The following is a 21,686-nucleotide window of genomic DNA, read 5'->3' as shown; positions in this document are numbered from 1 at the left end:
TATGAAAAATCTATCCTAGGAGAAGATGAGCCACGTGATGGGAAAGCAGTCAGACCAGATAATGTTGAACAAGCACTATTTTCTGAGGAGCTGAATGAACATTCAGATAGTTTTTCCAAATCAAAGAACATTCCAGGCGAAGATAAGATACCTCTTGATGAAGATAGGACAGTTATCCAAGGGAGCAGAGAATTTAATACAAAAGATCAGAATCCATTTTTAACAGAACAACATGAAGCACCAGAATTAACATACAGTGTAAGAAGACCATCACAACAGTATAAGGCTATTAAGAAAGATTCCAAATCTAGCAAATACAATGTTAATAAAAATAATTGTTTAGTCTCAAAAGTTTTGAATGGGAGTAGTCATACTCCTGTCATAGGTTATACAGATGTTATGAAAGGAATACAAGTTCCAGATCCAGTGCCACATTTTCATTCAAAAAAACGTATAAGCAACAATATAAGGGCAGATAATGTTATAGATTCTCATGATGAAAAGAAACTTCCTGCTGTTAAAAATATAGAAAGTGTCCCCTCTCATGCCATCCAAGATTATTTTCATATCAACCACAGTGCTGAAGATGAGATGAACCAAAGGGTAGTTACTAAGGTAGGCAAGAATTTGTTTTCTCAAGAAAGTGCAAAAGAAGAAATTCATTTTTCACAGCATATCTCAGAACTTAGTGAAGGCAAACAAGGACACAATGAGCAAAATACATCAAGTAATCAAGGACCATCTCCACTGTCTGGGGAAGTTTTTCAAAGTGAAAAGGAGATTTCCGGGGACAGCAGCTGCATACTGAATTATGATTCTGTCGCCTACGGTGTGCAGAAGAAAGGCTTTCAGGGCCCACAAGTGCAGATAGGTGAAAAAGGTGTTGAAGAGGAACAAAACTCAAAAGCAATAGAAGAACATTTAGATAGTGCTCAAGTTAGTGATGCTTCATTAATAGATCAGCAAGAGCAAAGTGTATTTCCTTATCCTAGCTCCTCGGGCACTTTTTCCAAGAAAAGTATTCACTCACCTCAAATGTGTGCAAGTCTGACACATGAGAAGGAAGATAAAGAAGAGTTAAAAAGTGAACAAGTATCATCTTCCTACCTTGACTGTCAGAGTACCAATATTATGAGCTTAGTACCTGACAAAAAGTGTCTAAGTCAGAAGGGACATGATAGAAAACAACATTTAACTGCGGGTTTAGAAGTGAAGAAGCTTAGAATCTCAGCTCAGCATAAAGAAATAGATAGCATTCCAAATACTGAAGAAACTAAACCTGAGTATCAGAAACAAATAGCATACACAACTTCAGAGATAACTGACATAAAACCTGAAGACAGCTTAGCGACAACTGACTTTAATAGTTTACCTCAGAAACAATATACTGTAGTTGGAACAAGTCCTGCCAATGAAAATCCAGTCCAGCACTTAGAAGTGCGAAGTGATACATCTAATCTAGATAATAATATTAATCCTAGCAAACATTTATCATACCATCTTAAGCTTGTGGATGATTATATGGACCCTATCCCTCCACAGGCTAGAGATGGTATGGACACACAGCATTTAGCTAAAGATCATCATGATGAAACATTTGCACATGACTTAATTTCTCCTTTTCCTAAAAATCTAAACCATGCAGAGAAAGTAGCTTATTCTGGGCATGCAAGAGATAGTCAAGAAAAAGGCAAAACAGGTAAAGATAGTGAGAAAATACTAAGATGCAAGAATATAGATTGCACAAGTGACAAGACAGAGAAAGGAGGTGTCGGGAGTAACATTTTTGGTAAGCTATCACGGCTTCTTGGAGAGCCATTTAAAAATAAGGATGATGAAGACTCTAAAAAATATGAAGATAGTAGAAATATTATTGGAACACAGATTAAGGCAAAGAGGCAGGAGGCTGATGTAGTGAGAAGTAATTTTGAACAAGAAAAGGGTGAAGTTCAGAGCACAAAAGCTATCAGGTATTTAGATAATTTTAAAATTAAGGATGAGGGATCTCAGGGTCCAGGGGAAAGAGACAGCGGCATCCAGGAAAAATCTGTTGCTTCAGACTCAAAAAATTACAACCACAAGTATGACAGATCTGCAAATCAGGAGACAATAGCTCAAAATGGTCAATTAACACCTGATACAGAGTTGGACCCGAAAGAAGCCGCTTCCTTCAGTGGATTACAGGAACTTTATTTCAAGTTTGTTGAGGAATCTAAAAGGATACTTGAAGCAAATATGTGTGAAAGGCATGAACTACAGCTACTAGAGCAAGAGTTTGAAAAACTTCGCCGTGATATCACCACTTTTCCATGTGAAGATATTCGCAGGGAAATGAAAGAAGTGACTACTTTGGTGGAACATGAAAATAAATTAAACAGTGGACATGAAAAGTGTTTGAAGGATAAAATGAATTTACTTCCAGAACTGCACAGTCTTGTGCTGGACATCAGAAACAAATGTGAAATCCAAAAGGCAGAATCAGGTACCAGACCACTGTTTTGATAATAAAAGTTAACAAAGCAAGAACAATATCACACTTTGCTTTTTTATTTTAAAAAAGCAAAATGACTGACCGATGGGATGATGTGATTTTTTTCAGTATAAAATGAAGCTGATGCCCATTATAAGCTTACACAACAGCAGGATATCAAGTTGTATTGTGCTTTATCAGGAAATATAATATAGAACCAAAAATACAAAAGGAGAATCATTCATTTTCCATCAGTAGAATAAATAGCTGGGTGCTGGAAGGATGCAACAGCCCCACAACAACAATAGTATCTCAGAAGATACATGTTTGGTAGGGCTATTAACAAAAGGCTTTTTTGTTGTTGCTTACATATCTGGATTTTAGTCCATTACAGTTTACTAAATATTATTATATAAGGAAAAGTCATATTTAAATTTTCATCTTCAGTACAAGAATGGAAAATATGACATATTCCTTGTCACATTAATAAATTGATATAAAAAGGCTTCCAGAAGTGATCAGGTTCAAATTCCATCAGTCATGCTTGTATGCATCTCCACCCTAGCCAGTTTCCTGCTTCTAACACATTTAAATGCAGTAATTTTAAATTGTCAGTTTTAATAATTTCAGGGATGTCATCCAATGCTTTTTTCTTCCTTATTTTCTGCTTGCATTTCTTTTGCCGAAATTTGTGTTTCCTCCCCCCCTCCTTATTCAGACAATACTTCAGGTTTATGAAGGAACCTTTCTAGTCTCCAAGAGTTTCCTTGACTCATTTCATTAGCCATGCTTTGCCTTGGTGGTATATTCCCTGATTTTAATATTTCAAATTATAAGTTGGGAGACTGTAGTACAAGAGAACTTTAATGATTGACAATGAGATATGAATAGGGATCCTGGGAATTGACATGCAGGGGGAAAATGGATAATCAGGTGGAAATAAACATGATACCACTTTTACAATTATTTGTAGGTATGACCAATAATGGAAAATTACCTGATGATCATCCTAAAGAAAAACATCACTTGAATTTGGATAAAGAACCTAACAGTGGCCAACATACAGAAGCAAATAATGTGCCTCCAATAAATACCGAAAAGAAAATACATACTTCAGCCAAAAATAGTCAACATCAGCCAAATTCAAAAAGAAAATTATCAGAGAACAATCTAGTGACTCATAACTATACTATCAGTAATGGTAAGGAATATGATTAATCTAAAAGCTGTAATTACATATAGTATTCTGTAAAGAAGATATATTGTAATACTCATTCTCTCTTCCTCTACTTTTACATGAAACAGAAAGAGAATGGCTATTTCAGATAATCCTGCATTTGAATGACTTCTGTGCCATTATAACATCTGTATTTTCAGTGATGGCATCTACCAGTAAAAAGGTACGTTTATTTACGTTGTATTTCTACAATAATCATAAAAATGCACTAGTTACAGCTTTGAAAACATTTTATTTGACGTTTAAGCACAAAATTCCTCCTAAGTTTGCATTTGCTAGTGCACTCCCCTGTCACTTCCCTGTAGTTTTCAAATAGCACTGAACCTGATCTAAAGTAGGAATGGACAAAAGTTATGAATGTTTGGAAGTTCAGATGGGGGAGAAATTTGATTCAGTTTGCATTTAAAGGAGTATCTATCAAATTCACACTTTCTGAAAGAATGTGAGAACTGAAATGCAGCCATCCTTCCAAATTCGCACTTATCTGGATTTTGCAATGCAGTTGTCTGGGCAAGTAATGTGTGCAAAAATGCATATATTGGGGTAAAAGTGTGCTTAAAACTGAATGCATTATAAACAAAATACATTATATTAGGAGAAAATGCTTGCAGAAATGATTATTATTAGTCAAAGCTACATACAATGATATGTGTATTAGGAGAGATTTGCACTGAAATGCTGAAGTGTTTTTATGAGGTTTGTTTTTAAAGAATTGCAAATCACTGCAGAAATGTGTAGAACTAAATTTAATACTGGAAAAATCAGAAACTGAGAGAACTGAAATGGACAGGTCCTTCCATCTCTACTGACTCCTGTGATATCACTAAGAACCGTTCCTTATCTCCTTGTTAAATTTGGCCTGCAGTGGGTGGAAGGGATAAGGATCTAATTGTAAAGAATTCTTTGAGTGGAAAATGTGCTTTTAAGGTCGGCTATAGTGTTGTACTGAGCCTCCTGAATTCTCATATCAATGCATACAAGAGTGCACAGTGCCTCCTAGGGAGGCATTTAATTTTTGCATACATATGTAGGAGTATGTGCTTTTTGCATGGTGGCCATCACATTTTAAATTTGTTCTGAGCCTTGTAACACGTGCAGATTCTTTGTGTAGGTCTCTTGGCTAAAACACTAGGAACCCTTTGCAGTAGATGACATGAGGAAGCAGTAGATGACATGTCTTCCTTGGCTCATCACTTTATTTTCTAGGTAGAATGGAATTAATTATCTTGTGTGAAGCCTAAAAGCTTCCTGACAGCCCACAGAGAGTTATCACTCTTTTGTAAAAGGCAAAAGTGATGAGTTTTGATGGGAGAGGTCTGGCTGAAATCTGTGCTCAACTCTGAAGCTAACCAGAGTGACCTTGCACACAGGGCTGTCTTAAGCGTACCCGGCACCATGGTGCAAAAATCCCTCTGGTGCCCCCTCCCTTTTCCAGAATTTAGAACTTGGGGCCCAACTCATGGACCACCTCATAGCCCAGAGAGCCGCCGCCCACAGAAGACGGTGTTGATGTGGTGGACGCGGCGTGGCTGGCCAGACCTCCGGAACCCCACGCTTGCTTGTGAGGCTCTGGGGCACCTCTTCCTCCTCCACTTCCTGACAATGACAGCCCCTGCTGCTGGCGCTCTTGCTGCTGCCCAGCGGCCTGAGGAACAGGAGGCGGTTGCCACGCCACTGCCTGTGCCCCGGGGAGTGGTGGTGGTAGGGTGGCGGGCACCGATGATGCGAAGGAGGCCCCTTGGGAGCCACTCCCGCCGCCACCGCTCCCTCAGAAGACGACAGTGGCTCGGTGGGTGGCTGCTGAGGGGAGTCCCGCGGCCGAGGGAGAGGAGGCGGAGGAAGGAGCAGCCTGTCCTCAGAGCCGAGGAGCGGCTCCTCGTCTGCCGCCGCCGCGCGCTTGTGGGAGCAGCACAAGCAGCAGCAGCGCCAATGCGCCCGCCCACAGAGGGGGGTGGGATGATAAGGGTAGGAAGGAAAAATGGATGGCGTGGCGCAGCTGGCAGCATACAGGGAAAGGGGAGGCCACTGGCAAAGCTGCGCAGCTCCCCCACTCACTGGGTCGCCCCCAAGAGGCTGCGCCCTGGCACAACGAGCCACTAAGCTCTGTGGGAAAGACGGCTCTGCTTGCATGTTGGTATCCCTCAGCCTCACCTGTATCACAGAGTTATTCGTGTATAGGTCAAATGAAAGAAGAATATATTGTAGCTATCCTGAGTCATTTTGATATGATAGAAATTTATGCAAATAGAAATTAAAATGTGGTAATTGAGACGGAGTTGGTGAAAATGCACAAGCTTTAACTGCCTGACAGAAATAAGAGGACTCTAAAATTTCAGAATCTTTCTAGTTGCAGCAGCTTCATCATACATTAATGGAATAAATAGGGGCACAGGTGGTGCTGTGGTCTAAACCATGGAGCCTCTTGGGCTTGCTAATTGGAAGATCGGTGTTCCGAATCCCCACAATGGGGTGAGCTTCCGTTGCTCTATCCCAGCTCCTGCCAACCTAGCAGTTTGAAAGCACACCAGTGCAAGTAGATAAATAGGCACTGCTGTGGCGGGAAGGTAAACAGCATTTCTGTGCGCTCTGGCACTTATCACGGTCCTCCGTTGCCAGAATCTGTTTAGTCATGCTGGCCACATGACCCGGAAAACTGTCTGTGGACAAATGCCGGCTCCCTTGGCCTGAAAGCGAGATGAGCGCTGCAACACCATAGTCGCCTTTGACTGGACTTAACAGTCCAGGGGTCCTTTACCTTTACCTAATAGAATAAATAACTCTTAACTGGGGTTCCTTAAAATTTAACCATAAGAGATTAAAAGTGTATGTTCTGAAGAATGACTTGACAGCCTGAACTGAAACATGGTTACTTGGACATAAGACCCACCAAGTTCAATTCAACTTGTGTTTTATGTATGCTGCATCTTGCAAATTTATCCATATTTAGATAAGTGAAGTCGCCTTAGTATTAAATACAAGTATAAGACAATTACATGAGAAAATAGAAATTAATAAAAAAACCAGTGCTGCCATACAGGTAGCATATATGTACAGTGGTACCTCGGGTTAAGTACTTAATTCATTCCAGAGGTCCGTACTTAACCTGAAACTGTTCTTAACCTGAAGCACCACTTTAGCTAATGGGGCCTCCTGCTGCTGCCGCACCGCCGGAGCACGATTTCTGTTCTCATCCTGAAGCAAAGTTCTTAACCCGAGGTAATATTTCTGGGTTAGCAGAGTCTAACATATGTAACCTGAAGCGTATGAAGGTACCACTGTATTTCCTTTCAAGTCCAGCTTTTAGGCCTTGTTATTTGTGAGTCTGATAAGATAATATTTTCAGTTGAGTCGTATACTTGTAAAAAAAAGAAAAGAAAAAGTGTTACCTAAGCCTCTGTTTAGCAATACCTTTTAAATACTTGCTGTGACTAATCTGATATTTCACAAGGAACTGACTACTGTAATACTATACTGGAAGAAAGTTGCTTGTCATTAACCTCCCTTTTGCACCCCTTCCTTAAACGCATACATGTCAAAGCAGGATCTCTTTTCCATTTGGAAACATAAGCTACGGGGAGCTCTTGTTATCTGGATAAACAACTAGGAAACTAGAGCTAATTTAATTATTCTTATAGATTTTTTAAACGTAACTTTTATGTGATTACTATACTTGGTTCGTAAATGGAAAAAGCAGAGGAAGAGGTAAGTTTTTAAAGGTAGTTAAACTTTTAATGATAGTGAAAGGTGGGGAATGTTGTATCTGTAGAGTGCCAGACTTTTTAGTGCCACATAGACACTCCAGTCTAGTAGATCCTTTACTGCTGCCTTTTTATTTCTTTTTTGCTTTGTAGTTTTGTCTTTTGACATTTTGAATACTATCACTTGTGAGAGTTGGCAGCTGAGCTTCTTAACTTATTCCTCATGTTTTAGGAATAGTTCTTAGGTCATGACATTCACGGTTGTCCCAGGTTATGACCCCCAGGTATCAAGCTAATTTTCATGTTGAAGTAAAGAACCAGCTGTTTACACACTGAGGTGCAAATAGCCTATACCAATTTAATGTAAGAATCTACAGAAGAAATTGTTATTAGAGTTAATCAAAATGTCTCCTATTTCATACTCCTAGACATAAATATAATTTTCCAGAGTAGGAGATTTTCCTTTTCTTCCTTGGCCCCCACCCACAGGCTATTTGCTTGATTTATTTTCCCTGCAATCTTTGCAGTTTTCTTCCGCTTCAGTGTTTCTACTAAGAACTGCAAGTACTACAAGGAATATTATCCCAAGTATTCTAGGATTCTTAACAACAAACTGTGCCTTCTTATCTGTTTGAAGAGAAAAAGCACATGCTTGGACACAGTGTTACTTAAAATGCTCCCAGATTGAAACACAATGCTATAATTGTTATTGGAGTTAATTGTCATCTCTATGCTAATGCTGTTTAAAGTTTCCATAAATATAATTTCCCCTCAAGTTTACAAAAAAGGGTAATCTGTATTAAGGTTTTATAGCTTCAGCCTTTGTGGGGTGACCTACTTTCAGAATGGCTCTCCAGACCTGTGGCTCTCCAGATGTTGTTCCCATAACTTCCATAATTCCTGACCATTGGCCATGCTACCTGGGGCACATGAGAGCTGGAGACAGCCTCATCTGGAGGGCTGCAGGTTCCCCTTCCCTCCTTTAGACACTGCACATAAGGCGGGAAGATGTGAAAACTGGGCTATGGGCACATAGAAACATATGCAGAGAACAAGCAGCACAAGTTGCTTGGGCGTTGTTTTCCTTCTGTATTACAGTGTTAGAAGCTCCTCCTCTGAATATAGGTCCCTATCATCTTACTAGGAAAACAAGAAAATATTTATCTCAAAAGTAGTAGTCAACCAAAATTTATTTTCATTTATGTAAGATTGAGCATCATAGTCACTTACATTCTTATGAAAGAAGGCCCCAAAGACTAAACCCTATTTTAAACACAATACTTGGAGATGGATTCCTTAATTATAATGAACCCAAAGGCAGTTCAATCCTGTTCTCCTCCCCACACCCATAGCTGTTGTGGTGCAAAGTCTTGTGCAGTACAAATACAGTGGCAATACCATTTTTGCTAAATGGGCAAGGGAGTCTGTTTGTTTGCCACACTCTCAGCTGATAGAACTCTGTATTTTTGAAACATGAAACCACAAAGGAAAGAGCTTGCCTGATAGCAGCTGTCCCCCACTTTTTAGCTTTTCCAGGGTGGGGGTGGGGCACACCCTCTTTGTACAATACTCCTGTGTAGCAAATAGTTTTTCTTTAGCACCACACAGCAGCAGAGCCGAAGGCTGCCTCAGTAATGGAGAAAAGGAACAAGGGTCAACTTGCTCAATGCTGGATCCTATGCTTTGCCCTTCATCGGCTCAACACATGAGCATAGAGTCAAATTCTTACTGCCCAGTATAACAATTTACTCAAGACATATGTCATTACGCCACTGAATTCAGTGTGATGTTGGACTGTGGCCTCAATGTGTTTAGAATGGAGCAGTTGGTGAAGTAAAAAGATCTCGAATATAATTTCCTACTGGGACGCAAGACTTAAAGCAGGGACTTGTTACACTGGTTGCATGCACTGTCATAAACCTGGATCATAACGTGGTTCTGCTTGGCTGCTGCTAATTCATGCTTGCTCAATCTGCATTTAAATAAGGCAATGATTTATAATTTATCAGTATTCTGAGAAGCAGAGATACAAGTCTCAAACTAGTTATATTGACTTTGTAAAAATAAAAGTGTAATATTGAAAGAAGATACGTTTCAGCATAAACTAGTTCCCTACATGACTCTACTTAAAAATATCAGTGTTCTTTACTCCAGGGCCAGAATGTTCTATTGGGGAGCTTATTATTCCACCCCATATCTTATCCCATAGGGAGCAGCTACATGTTTGGTCCCTGCTTGTGAGGATTTTTACCCCATGAGACCTAAGACATGTAGCACAATTCTGTATATGCTTAGAAGCACTGAGTTTGTTGGAAGATTTAAGACAGGTAAAACTATGCAGAGCTTAGTCAGACTATGGAACTTGCTCCCCAAGGAGGCTGTGATGGCCACCAACTTGATGGCTTTAAAAGAGGATTAGGCAAATTCATGGAGGAGAGGGCTACTATCAATGGCTACTTTTATTAAAATTCTATACTACCCTTCACTCTAGTATCGCAGGGCTGTTTACAATATAAAAATATAAACATACAGAACACCATAACTAACAAAAACAATACCTCCCCCCTCAGTTTAAAAGGCCATAGAATGTTTAATTAGCCAAAGACTATGTTCTTCATTCGCAGATGGAGGCAGAAATGCTTGTGAGTACCCCAGAGTCGGCCACGACTGGACCTAATGGTCAGGGGTCCCTTTACCTTTACCAGAGAGGAAAGTGCTCTTGTGCTTATGTTCTGCTCCTGATTTCCCACAGGCATTTAGCTGGCCATTGTGAGAACAGGAAGGTGGACCTAGGGGCCAATGATCTGATCCAGCTGGCTCTTCTTGTGTTCTTACTCTTTACCTGTTTAGGGCTGCAGATTGCTGTTATTGTTTAGTCGTTTAGTCGTGTCCGACTCTTTGTGACCCCATGGACCAGAGCACGCCTGGCTGCAGATTAGCTTATACTAATAGTCCATATCCTTCAGTCTTCCACAGATTAAAATAGGGATATGCTTGTGGCATGCCTCATCTCGTCCAAGGATCCTGTTGGAAGCCCTAACCCCCTCAACTATCGCAGTGCTCTTTGCATATGCTGCAGTATACTCTGCTATAACTTGCACCGGTTTAAAAGCCAAATGGCTGATTTGACTTTGGCCGGAGAGAAAATTGCAACTGTCTTCTTTGGCATTTTTCTGTCTCACCAAATTAACTAACTTACACCACCGCCCTTTCCTAGAGCAACATGAGCAGACACAGACGATGGCTACGTAGGGATTGCTTGCTCTGTGTCATTCAGGTCGCTGCTTGGAGTTGGTTTGTAGCCTCCTCGGGGCTGGATCATTTATTTTGCCCCTTGCGAACATGCAGCAAAATACAGGGGGGTGGGTGCTTCCTACTGCCGGGCAGTGGGGGCGACTGAAATGCCTATGCGGCCTCCTGCCCAAACACCGAAACAGCCTCTCCTTCCCCGGCAGCGCTGCCGTCTCTCCTCCTTCCCCCCTCTTTTTTTTCCTTTTTAAAGAAAACTCTTTCGCGACGGCGGTGTCCTTCTTTCGCGGCGCCCGACTCTCCCTCCCCTCCGGCCATGGTTTCTCCCGGCTCCCCCCTCCGAGACTGCCGGTGGTGCGTCCCGTTGGCCGGGCGGGCGCCCAGGACAGGAAGAGGCGGTGTGGGCGGCGGCGCTGCCGGTTGCCGCTGGGCCGCCCTGAGCCGAGCCGCAGTTGCTGCAGCAAAGATGGCTGCTGCCAGCGACGCCGCCGTTGCGGGGGGCAGCCCGGAGGACGCCGTGGCCGGAGGCCTCGAGCTGGGTTGGCGGGACGGCGCTCGGCGCTACTGCGGGCTGGCCTTGGAGAGCGTGAGTGCGGGGAAGGGCAGGGCGCCGGGGGGGGGCGTGGAGTCGTCGGCCTTTGCCGGGGCTCTGCGGCTCTGCGTTGCCCCCGGCTGGGATGCCGCCTTTGCTTGCCTTGTGAGGAGAGAGGGGCCCAAAGCCTACCCCCCCCCCCCACACGTTGCGCCCATCTCACTGGCACGCCCGTCAAGGCTGCGGTACTCAAGAGGCGGGGGGACTGCGTCCTGCACATGCTCAGAGGCACGGCCGTGTTGCTTCAAGCGGTCCTGGATATTAAAAGCCCTTTCTAGGACAAAGTCCAAGCTCAGATGATGCCCTTTAATGACAAAATGCCTCCAGGCTGGCAGAACGTTTCACAGGTGTCTGTGTACCGTGGGTAGATGGTGGTAGGAATGCAACCATTGACTTAAGCCAAGTAGTCAATGCCACCTTTTTTCTGATAGGGTTCCTGTGCTGTTAAGAGCTGTGAGAGGCTGACATTCAGGTGGAGCTTTCTCATTGCTTCAGTTTAGTTCCAAAGCTGTATTTTGTCTGTCACCCGTTTGTTAAAGGGATAGGCGGGTCTCTGTCTGGAAGAAGGAAAGAGGTGTCTGCTGTAAAACTCAAAGTGGCTCTCTAATGTAGTCTGTTCCTCTCTCTTGTATCCTATTTGCTTCTGTAAGAATACTTTAGGTTGAATTCACATGTGCATATTTGTCAGTCTTTGATTTGCCTCTATGTAGCAACCATTATAAATCAGGTACCTTGGATCAAACCAGCCTCAAATACTATGTTTTTTGGTAGAAGCAATTCATGCCAGCTATTGTGTGATGAGACTTGCATGTGTGGATCAGTTCATAGTGTTGTGTCTGAGATGGTGATGCCCAAGTTCAAGAGCTAGGTTCCATTTGACCATAGAAAAGAGTGATGTTAGACAGTTCAATAACCTATCTCATACAGTAAGTTTGTCGTCAGAATGAAATAATTGAAGCAGGGATGGGGAAACTGTGGCCCTCCAGATGCTGTTGGAATCCAACTATCATCAGCCCAGCTGTTGTGTCCAGTGATTACCCAAGTTGTAGTCCACCAACATCTGGAAGGCCACATCTTTGCCATAGTCGGATTGTAACGCAATTGCGCACAAAAGAATGTTGTAGTATTACTTGCAGTAATAACAAACTGATTTGATATATTGGTAAAACTGGGTTTGTATGTTGTGTACGTAACAGTCATTCAGACAACCATGGTTTTTCACTTTATAAATTCACCACAAGTTGTTTTCTCTCTCTGTATGTATGTTCTCTTTTTATATTTTGATGTGTTGTTCAGTCTTGTGCATGTTTCTTCAAAAGCCTTGATGCCAACTGGATGCACGACTGCCTGGGAGCTACATGATGGAAGAAAGGCAGATGAAGATAAATAAACTCCTTGCGTCTTAACTCAGTCTGTTTTTCAAAAGTTTTCCAGGACATGATGTGTTCAAGGAACTTTAGGGAACGTTCACAAGACTGGATGCCACACCAAAATCATGGGGCGGGGTGGAGGAGGAGGAATATATTCATATGAAAAATGGTTGTGTAAATCATAGCTACGTTTTCTCAGAGTGTTAATATGGCAAGTCATAGTTTTGAACATCTATGCTTTTACTGGTTTAGGCTGTGAAATAAAAAGTTGGGAAGGGAAACTGATAAATGTGGGAGAAATGAATAGGCTACCATGTCAATACAAGAACAGCCAATTCTGAACCAAGGATTGCTCAAGAGCCCAGTTTAGTTTAGAAGCCCTCATCTTGTGTTGAAGATGGAAGAATAGAATGGAAAGATCTGCTCTGCATTATGCATGTGGTAGTGAAGTTTCTGATACAGATTAGTCAAGCTGGTGTGAGGCCATAAAATGTTCATGAACGGTCCAGTGTTTGAGGGATCAAAATGAGAGTAGGGGAAATTGCCTGTTTGGCTGGGTTTAAAATGCAGCTGCACAGTTTTGCAGGGCAGCTGTAGATGTGGCGATAGTAAAGCTAAGATTCAAGGATCCCAGAAATAAGGTGGCTGAGTGATAGAGTTATGATAAAGAGTCTTGTGACACTTCTGCCCTTTTCCTTTACTGGGCATAACCTTTCATGGGCCATAGTGCACTTCATGAGATGTGAAAGTTTATGCCATATTTTGTTGTTTTTGCTATAACAGTCTAATCCTTCTGGAAATTTAAGGGTAGAGTGCAGTTAATAGACGTGGCAGGTGAGCTAAATAACAAAAAAGCAGAAGGAGGCTCTGAAGAAATCACAATGCATAATGTCAGAATGGCCTGTAAGTTGAGTTCTAAGAGGATTGGCCCAAAGGTGGGGTATCTAAAGGGAAAGTGTGACACTGTAGGCAGTAGCCTGAAAAGCAGGAATCTGATGAAACGTGATTATGGAGACATGAAGAAATGGAGTCAAAGAAAAATTCACATGGGATGGAAAATAAGAAGGAATTAGAAAAATGATGGAGATTTGAAGGGATAGGTACTGTGTTCCAAAAAGTCACTGGCTATATAAATACCTTAGAATTTAGATCAGGGATGAGGAACCTGGGGCCCTTCGGATGTTGATCAGGCTAGCATGGTCAATGGTCAAGGATGATAAAGTTGGGAATCCATGAAAACTGGAGGGCCACAGGTTCTCTATTCCTAGTCTATAGAGTCTGACAGGGCTATTACTCCTTTTAAGAATTTTATGTAAAGGGAGCTCTGCAAGTTGTAGCTCCTTCTGTCACTGCAACATTGTGATTTGGCAATTCTAGAAGGACAGTGAGATGGAACCGAGAAGCAGTGTGCGGAAGCAAGGTCTTTGTTTCATATATTGATTTCATCTAGGCAACCAAATCTTTGACACTGCCGTATATTATAAGTCTGTTTTCTGTCATTTGCTGTTTAGCAGTTTTGTCCTATATGGAGAGAGGCACTGTAAGCTAGTTCTCTTGCTAACAAGTGTTCATAGTTCTATTAATAATTTTCCCATCCTTTATGAGCATCAACTTTTGGGGTTTCCTAAAAAAAGCAACCCTATGTAAGAAAACATTGGATAGCACACTATCCGTCTTATTTAGAAGTGTGCATACAATAGTATCAAGAACATACCATAACTCTTGTCTTCTGTTAAACAATACTGTTAAATAAATGAAATCTCCAGTTTAAATACAGGGCTTCTGATAAGTATCTATATCAGTTCTAAAAAAGTAAACATAAAAGACTGAAGCACTAAACTGTGGAGTTTGCTTATGATGAGACATTCTTCTCTTTCCCCCTTTCAACTTTTCTATTGTATTGATTTCTGTCTTGCAAAAATGTTTTATCAATTGTGTTTTGAAATAACGCTGAATTAGCCTGATCAAATATGCGCAGTTTATGTTAACACCTTGCTCTTAATTGTTGGGGGAAAAGCTTGTTTTGTTCGTTTTTGTTTTAAGGTTCTTGCAGCGTTGCCTGAAAATATGAAACCAGGTCCAGATCTTTATGGCTTTCCATGGGAAATGGTGATTTGTGGTGCAATTGTTGCCGTTTTTACTATCTTACTTCTGATGTGTAGGAGTTACCAGTCAGTAAGTATTCAGTATGAGTTATACAAAGTTTTATCAAACTTGTTGGATTGCTTTTAAAATATTCATTTGTATTTTGAGAATCCTATGTAACATTCTTCCAGACTTCTCCTGTGATGTGGCTTTGGATTTTAGCTGTAGAATTAAATACTTGTCTGTATTTTGGCAACTTAATATTTCAACTTGGTGTCAGAAAAGCAAATTAAACAAAATCCATCTCCATGTTCAGTTGCATTTATTTTAATAGTTTATATTTATTTCAGTTTTAATAAATTGGCTTTCTTTGAAATATTCAAGACTATATAGGTTACAGTTTCAGAATAATTTTTGAAGAATTAATAAATTATACTCAGTAGTGCAATCCGCTGTCCCTGATGATGTAACTATCTAATTCTTTATTTTTGTCCATTCGGCCTCTCCCTGACTCCCATCTTTTTAAAGATATTAGTATATTGCTCTGAAGTTTCCTTGTAGCTTGAAGAAACATTATTGAAACTTTAATTTGCATGAGATTTTGTGTGTATTTTTCATCAGCAAGATGATGAAACAACATTTGAATCTATTAAATTAGGAATACCTTTATTTTGTGACTACATTATTGCGTTCTGAAGTTCCACATCCATTCAATCTAGATTGATTTTTAAAAAGCTTTTAGATCTAAGACAATAGTCTTCCTGTACTATTTCACAGGCAGTGACTGATTACCACAGTACAGTGGTACCTCGGGTTACGAACTTAATTTGTTCCGGAGGTCTGTTCTTAACCCGAAACTGTTTTTAACCTGAGGCGTGCTTTCGCTAATGGGGCCTCCCGCTGCTGGCGCACCACCGGCGCACGATTTTCGTTCTCATCCTGGGGCAAAGTCCTCAACCTGAGGTACTACTTCTGGGTTAGCAGTGTTTGTAACCCGAAGCGTTTGTAACCCGAGGTACCACTATACTACTTTTTTGCATGAAGTGCAGAAAGAATGGAGTGGGAAGCATTTGCATGTCAAAGTTGTGCAAAGGGTCCACTCCATTCACAAGCTGTTTGTTACTTTGAGTCATTGGCAGACATAATGATGGGGAATGGATTGTGGCAGAGGTTTTCAACCTTTCTGAGTCCACAGCTCCCTTGACCAACTACATTCTTTCTGTGGTAGTGAAAGGTGGAGAATGTTGCATCCGTAGAGTGCTAAACTGCTTAAGTAGGTCCTTTACTTTTGCAATTTTGTTATTTTTTGCTTTGTAGTTTTGCCTTTTGGCATTTTTAATGCTATTGCTTGTGAGAGTTGGCAGGTGAGCTAACTTTCATGTTGAGAAAAGGGCCAGCTGTGTATACACTGAGATACAAATAGCCTATGTGATTGCATGCTCCTTCCTGAGAGCAGTCTTGTTTATCCCCAGTTAAGATACACGACTGCAGTAACATTAGCAGTCTGTTAAGGCTAATTAAATTCCCCATGCAGAATTATGAACTAGCTCCATATTCTGAGAATCCTGTTTAGGTGGCGAATGAGGTTAGCTTTAACCGTTGTTAATATCATGATGTATCATTTAACTGTGATTAAAGGGGAAGTGTGGGGAGGAAGTGTGTGATTCTGCAAGTTGCTTGCCTATTTTTGATCTTTTAATTGATTTTTAAGAGAGCCCTGATGTTAAGTTTGCTCTGGCACTGGAAATCTACTTTGTTGACTATGCTACTCTAAGTTTCCCTTAATATTGAAAACTGAGCCTCAATCCCATCTATGCTGTAAACAAACTGCAATATTTGCTCTTCTTTTGCAGATTAGAAGTAGACTTTATGTAGGTAAGTTCAAATTTTTGTCTGTGAGTTGAGTTTAGCTGCAGTTGAAACCGTTTTCTCTCCGTTAAAGATTACCACATATAGCTCTTCCTCTTTTTAGGAAGGGAGAAACAGCTTGCCAGTAAAGTTGCTGAACTAGTTGAAGACAAATGTAAAATACTGGAAAAACTCAGTCTCTGCAAAAAAGAGGTAATGGTTACTGTTTCCCTTCAAAGCGTAAATGCTTAGAGTTATTGCTTCTGCCCAGATTTTTAAAATACTAGAAGATAGAGTTCCATATTTTATTTTATTTTATTTTATTTTATTTTATTTTATTTTATTTTATTTTATTTTATTTTATTTTATTTTATTTTATTTTATTTAGTATCGATTTGGCTTAATGAATGTGTGTGTACCTGGAAGTTTTCCCCCTTCATTTCCCTTCAATTACCATTTCTTATTTCAATGCACTTGCACAACCTCATTACATAGGAGCTGCATTCAGATGATGAACGAGTATTTTTCCTTCCTTTGTATGAGTGAGAAAACCAACCAACCAACCAGAAAGCTTTCTTTTAACCAAGTTTTCTGTGTAGTCTGAACCAGGAAAATATGGCTAACGGTTATGGAACAAGCCAAGATAGTGAGCCATAGTGGAAACTCACTTAATATCCAGGCTTGTTCTGAAACAACCATGCAATATGCCTGCAATAGAAATGCTATAATGTGCAAAGATGCCTAGATCACCCACAGCAAAAGGGTGATAACCATGCTAAGAGCGAAGACTTCATTGGTACCAGGTCATAGAGCAGTGCTCCCCAAACTTCTCCCTGCCATGGACCACTTAAAAATTGCAGAGGATCTTGGCAGGCTACTTAATCATTTTTCTGTCTGTAGTAGCAATGGTAATGCACTGTGCTAGGTGCTGTAGGGTTTTAAATTGATTTTTTATAGACATGTCACAGACCACCTGAGTGAAGCTCATGGACCACTGATAGTCCATGCCCTGCTGTTTGGGAACTCCTGGCTTACAGAACCTTGTTTTCCTGAAAATTCTGCTAGGAATTGTCCCTCTCTGGGCTCCTGTACTACTATTTGGAACACCCTGTTTAGCCTAGTTCTTGACAAGTCTGATAATTATAAAGCTGAAATGTGTGGAGCTTTTGCTAGCAGAGGAGTTTGAGGAGCACAGCCATAGTTGTCTGATTTCCTTTATTTTAATTCTAACATGGGATTTTCATTTTAGTATGAAGAGTTAGAAAACTCCCTAAAAGATGCCAGTCTTCTGCAAGGGTTAGCCAGTACATCAAGCATGAAGGTAAAAGTTGAACTGGGAAAAGTACTTGTATAATATTCATTTTATTTATATACCAACTTCATATTTTAATATAAGCCTCTATTTGGCTTAAAAACAAAAACAAAAAGGAATCAATGTAAGAAAAAGAATAAAGGTTACACATTCAAAAATAATACAGTTTCTAATCCTGCTAATCATCTTCATCATAATTCCACATTTTAAGGAACATAAATGAATGAACATCTGTAAAATATATTTTATAAACTAGAATATTCTTTACCACCTGATCCTGTGCTTGTTTGTTCGGAATTCCAACTGTGTAAGTAAGTGGGGCTCACTTTCAAATATGTAAGCATTGAACTGCAGCACTAGGTAGGTTTTTTGTTGTTGTTTATGACTAACTCACTGCTTTTTGTTGGCTATTGTGTCCAGTCACAAGGCATTAAGTTAGGATTTTACTGTATAAGAGCGGAATCTGGAATTTTGGTAATCTCACATTTCATTTTTAAAGGCTTTTAACCCTATCTGTGCAGATAAGCTCAACAAAATGTAGGAAATGGGGGATGTCATACTCTGCATAGGCTCTTTTATCCATGCAAGGCTGGCAGAAGTAGAATCAAGTATGTAAAATGAAGTAGATTGTGCTAACTTTAATTTGCATGATTTATGCAGGTTGAATAATTTGATTTTGTACATCCTTGACCTAGGCATTTAATTTTTAGTGCATTAAACTTAAGTATAATGAATACATCCAATGTAGCCTGGTCTGTGGAGCTGCTCTTATTGTTTCTACAACACATAATGAAAGTTAAAAGTGCTCAGTAGCTACTACTTAATTATCAATTAATCTTCTTAAAAATGTCTTCATGTTATCTTTCAAAACTTGATTATTTTAGGCAGCATATGAAGAACTGAGCAACTCGAACTCTGCACTCAAGAGTGACATAGAATGTTTAGAAAAAGAACTTAAAGAAGAGAAGTCCAAACGATCAGAGCAGGATGACTTGGTATGACTTTTCTTCAAAGCAGTCTTTCTCAGGCAGAAAGTTTGGCCTTCAAAGAGAAATCAGATAGTGTAATTCATCTGCATTAAAATTAGAATATCCTGTCCTCATCTCCTCTCTATTTTTTTTTTTTTTTTTTAAGAATAACATTAAGTCATTGAAGGTCAATTGCTCCTGTGGCTTTTGATCAGAAACACTTTGTACTTCATATTCCAAATATGTTAAATGTATTGTTTCTTTATCAGACTGATCCACATTTTTTCAGTGTGTCCTGGAGGCAGCACTGTTTGAATTTAATTATGTACAGCAAGGGTTGCCAACATTTTTGGTTCCAAGGACACATTTGTAAACCAGAGAAACTGCAGTTGGCATCACATTGCAAACAAGTGCACACTGCAGCCTATTCTTTTGGCTGCAATAGAATGCTTCTTTCAAGCCTAATTTCAGCAGCGGGGAGGGAGCCCTGTGGGTTCCAAGGAAGACCGTAGAGGGCACATGTACCACCATATTTGCAACCCCTGAACCCAATGTTGGTTCTTGAAGTGCGGCTAACTCTATGTCTGCATCTTACTCTCTGTGTGTGTTTTGCTCATCCAAGGATGATTTATTGCCATTTTAATTAACTGTAGCTAATTCCTGAACAGGGATGCGGGTGACGCTGTGGGTTAAACCACAGAGCCTAGGACTTGCTGATCAGAAGGTCGGTGGTTTGAATCCCTGCAACGGGGTGAGCTCCCGTTGCTGATCCCTGCTCCTGCCAACCTAGCAGTTTGAAAGCACGTCAAAGTGCAAGTAGATAAATAGGTACCACTCCGGCAGGAAGGTAAACGGCCTTTCCGTGCTCTGCTCTGGTTCGCCAGAAGCGGCTTAGTCATGCTGGCCACATGACCCGGAAGCTGTACGCCGGCTCCCTCGGCCAATAAAGCGAGATGAGCGCCGCAACCCCAGAGTCGGTCACGACTGGACCTAATGGTCAGGGGTCCCTTTACCTTTACCTAATTCCTGAACATCGGAAAAAGTCCAGTTGAATTCAGTGGGACTTTTCTCCCATGTATTCAGCATTCTGTGAGAATCATACGTGGACTACAGTTAATTGGACTTCCTGTTTCCATGTGCCAGTGTTGTTTGTTTAGATGAATGTATAAGAGTAGGAAGATCTTTCAGAATGAAAACATTATCACAAAGCTAATAGAATTGAATGTTTTCTTGACAAATGTGCGTAGAATACCTTCATAGAGAATGAGACATTTGCCTTTGGGGCACAGTAGATAGAGCCAGTTGACTTTTAGAAGTTATTTGATCAACTTTCTAAAGCATCTTTTATAACAGGGGTGGGGAAATGCCCCAATAGCCACATGGGCCCTTTGACAAATGGGAGGGGCTGTGCACATGTCAATTTCAAAGAAAGAATTGTGACAACACTTAGAATGCCATCCCAATTCTTTCTTTGCAGCCTGGCTGGATTAAGTCAAAGAGTGTCACTTATATTTTATTGCAATCTATATAGTATCCTATCAATGAGAGCTGAAAATAAAATGGTTGCAGGTGATCCCTTGAGAAATACAGTATTTAAATCTTAATTCAATACAGTGTTTGTTCACAGTTGTTTTGACAAGGCAATATCAACCAGAGTGTTTTATATAAATTTATTTTACTGTCTTTGTAGTTGATTGAAATACGGAGAAGAATGGAATCCTTAGAAAATGAAGCAAAGTCTATTCAAATGCAAGTAGCTGAAGTAAGCCAATCTTGAGATATTAATGTAAATGTTTCATCATGCACCACAGCAAAATCTTGGACCTCACTGTCAACATTTTTCATTAGTCTTGAACACAAGTTCTTTATGTCTGCTCTGTTTAGACATTTCTTTCTTGTAAACAAATTGAATTCCTCTTGGCTTGCCATTAAAGGTGGTTTGCCTTTTTCTGCTGTAATTTGGCATTCTAAGAGGAGAATTCAGGACTTTTTATTTATTTCAACATTGCAAATAATTTAAGCCAAAGTTATTCAGAGCAGTTATGCATCAGTGATGTCAATGTGGGGCGGGGCGGGGGGGGGAACCTCCACAAGCTGCTGCTGTGCCATTGGCAACCAGGTTCCATTGTTGTCACTTAGAACACAGGGTGTACACACAGCGTCACTAGTGCTGTTTGACAGGTGGAACTGTGTATTGTCATATTAGTCAGTGGAGAAAGCCCTGCTGTGATGGGATGATGAGCTGCTTGTGCGTAAAAGCTTAGTCCCTCAGAGTTTGCTCAGTTTAGCAAAGCTCTGTCTTTAGCGGAGCCCTTAAGCATGGCTCCGTCAATCGCTGGCAGAATCCGACAGTGGGCGTTTACGGAATTTACTCCAGCATAAAAGCTCCTTGACGGAAACGCGTCGTCTGGATTCACGGCGCGACAGTTTCCGGCGAGGAGTGGGTGTACCTATGGGAGGTCCTGAGACTTCTCCGCTGTTATCGCTAGAAGACTCCCTGAGCCATTCCTTCGCCTCCCTCTCTCTCTGATCTCCCATTCTCCCCCTGCTGGTGCCTTCCTCCGCTGCTGAGTCTCTCCTGACTTCTGAGAGCCCCTCCACCTCCTGTCTTTCCGATGGCAGTTCCCTGACACCTGCTTGCTTATTTTATTTTTCATTAAAATATCTTTCAAAAATCAGCATGCAGAGTTAATGAATGGCTCACAGCTTTAGAACCCCAGACCATTGAGAGGTTTTTGGTGCACAGATCACACGCCTATGATATATATAATTTACTGCTGCTGAAGGTGGGATGCTGGGATTGCATGCATCTATGCCCCAGATTCACAGGATTGCAAGATGAGCAGAAAGGTTCTTA

At 40.8% G+C, this 21,686-nt stretch overlaps 1 protein-coding gene across 6 annotated transcripts in view; it reads left to right on the top strand.

Moving 5' to 3' along the window:
- Nucleotides 1-21,686, top strand: part of MIA2 (MIA SH3 domain ER export factor 2) — a 54,414-nt gene that overhangs the window by 9,512 nt on the left and 23,216 nt on the right. For 4 of the 6 annotated variants that reach the window (XM_081857588.1, XM_081857587.1, XM_081857589.1 and 1 more), the window contains exons 6-14: nt 20-2,482; nt 3,444-3,671; nt 3,776-3,870; nt 14,660-14,791; nt 16,555-16,576; nt 16,674-16,762; nt 17,799-17,870; nt 18,746-18,856; nt 20,520-20,591. In XM_081857588.1, coding sequence (XP_081713714.1) covers nt 20-2,482; nt 3,444-3,671; nt 3,776-3,870; nt 14,660-14,791; nt 16,555-16,576; nt 16,674-16,762; nt 17,799-17,870; nt 18,746-18,856; nt 20,520-20,591 — 3,284 coding nt within the window. The remainder of the gene's footprint in view (nt 1-19; nt 2,483-3,443; nt 3,672-3,775; nt 3,871-14,659; nt 14,792-16,554; nt 16,577-16,673; nt 16,763-17,798; nt 17,871-18,745; nt 18,857-20,519; nt 20,592-21,686) is intronic. The other 2 variants (XM_081857592.1, XM_081857591.1) reach the window with 1 other exon arrangement.

The sequence above is a fragment of the Podarcis erhardii genome (assembly GCF_964252035.2).
Source record: "Podarcis erhardii genome assembly, chromosome: 1".
NCBI classification, from domain to species: Eukaryota; Metazoa; Chordata; class Lepidosauria; order Squamata; family Lacertidae; genus Podarcis; species Podarcis erhardii.
This window is presented reverse-complemented; position numbering and strand designations above follow the sequence as displayed.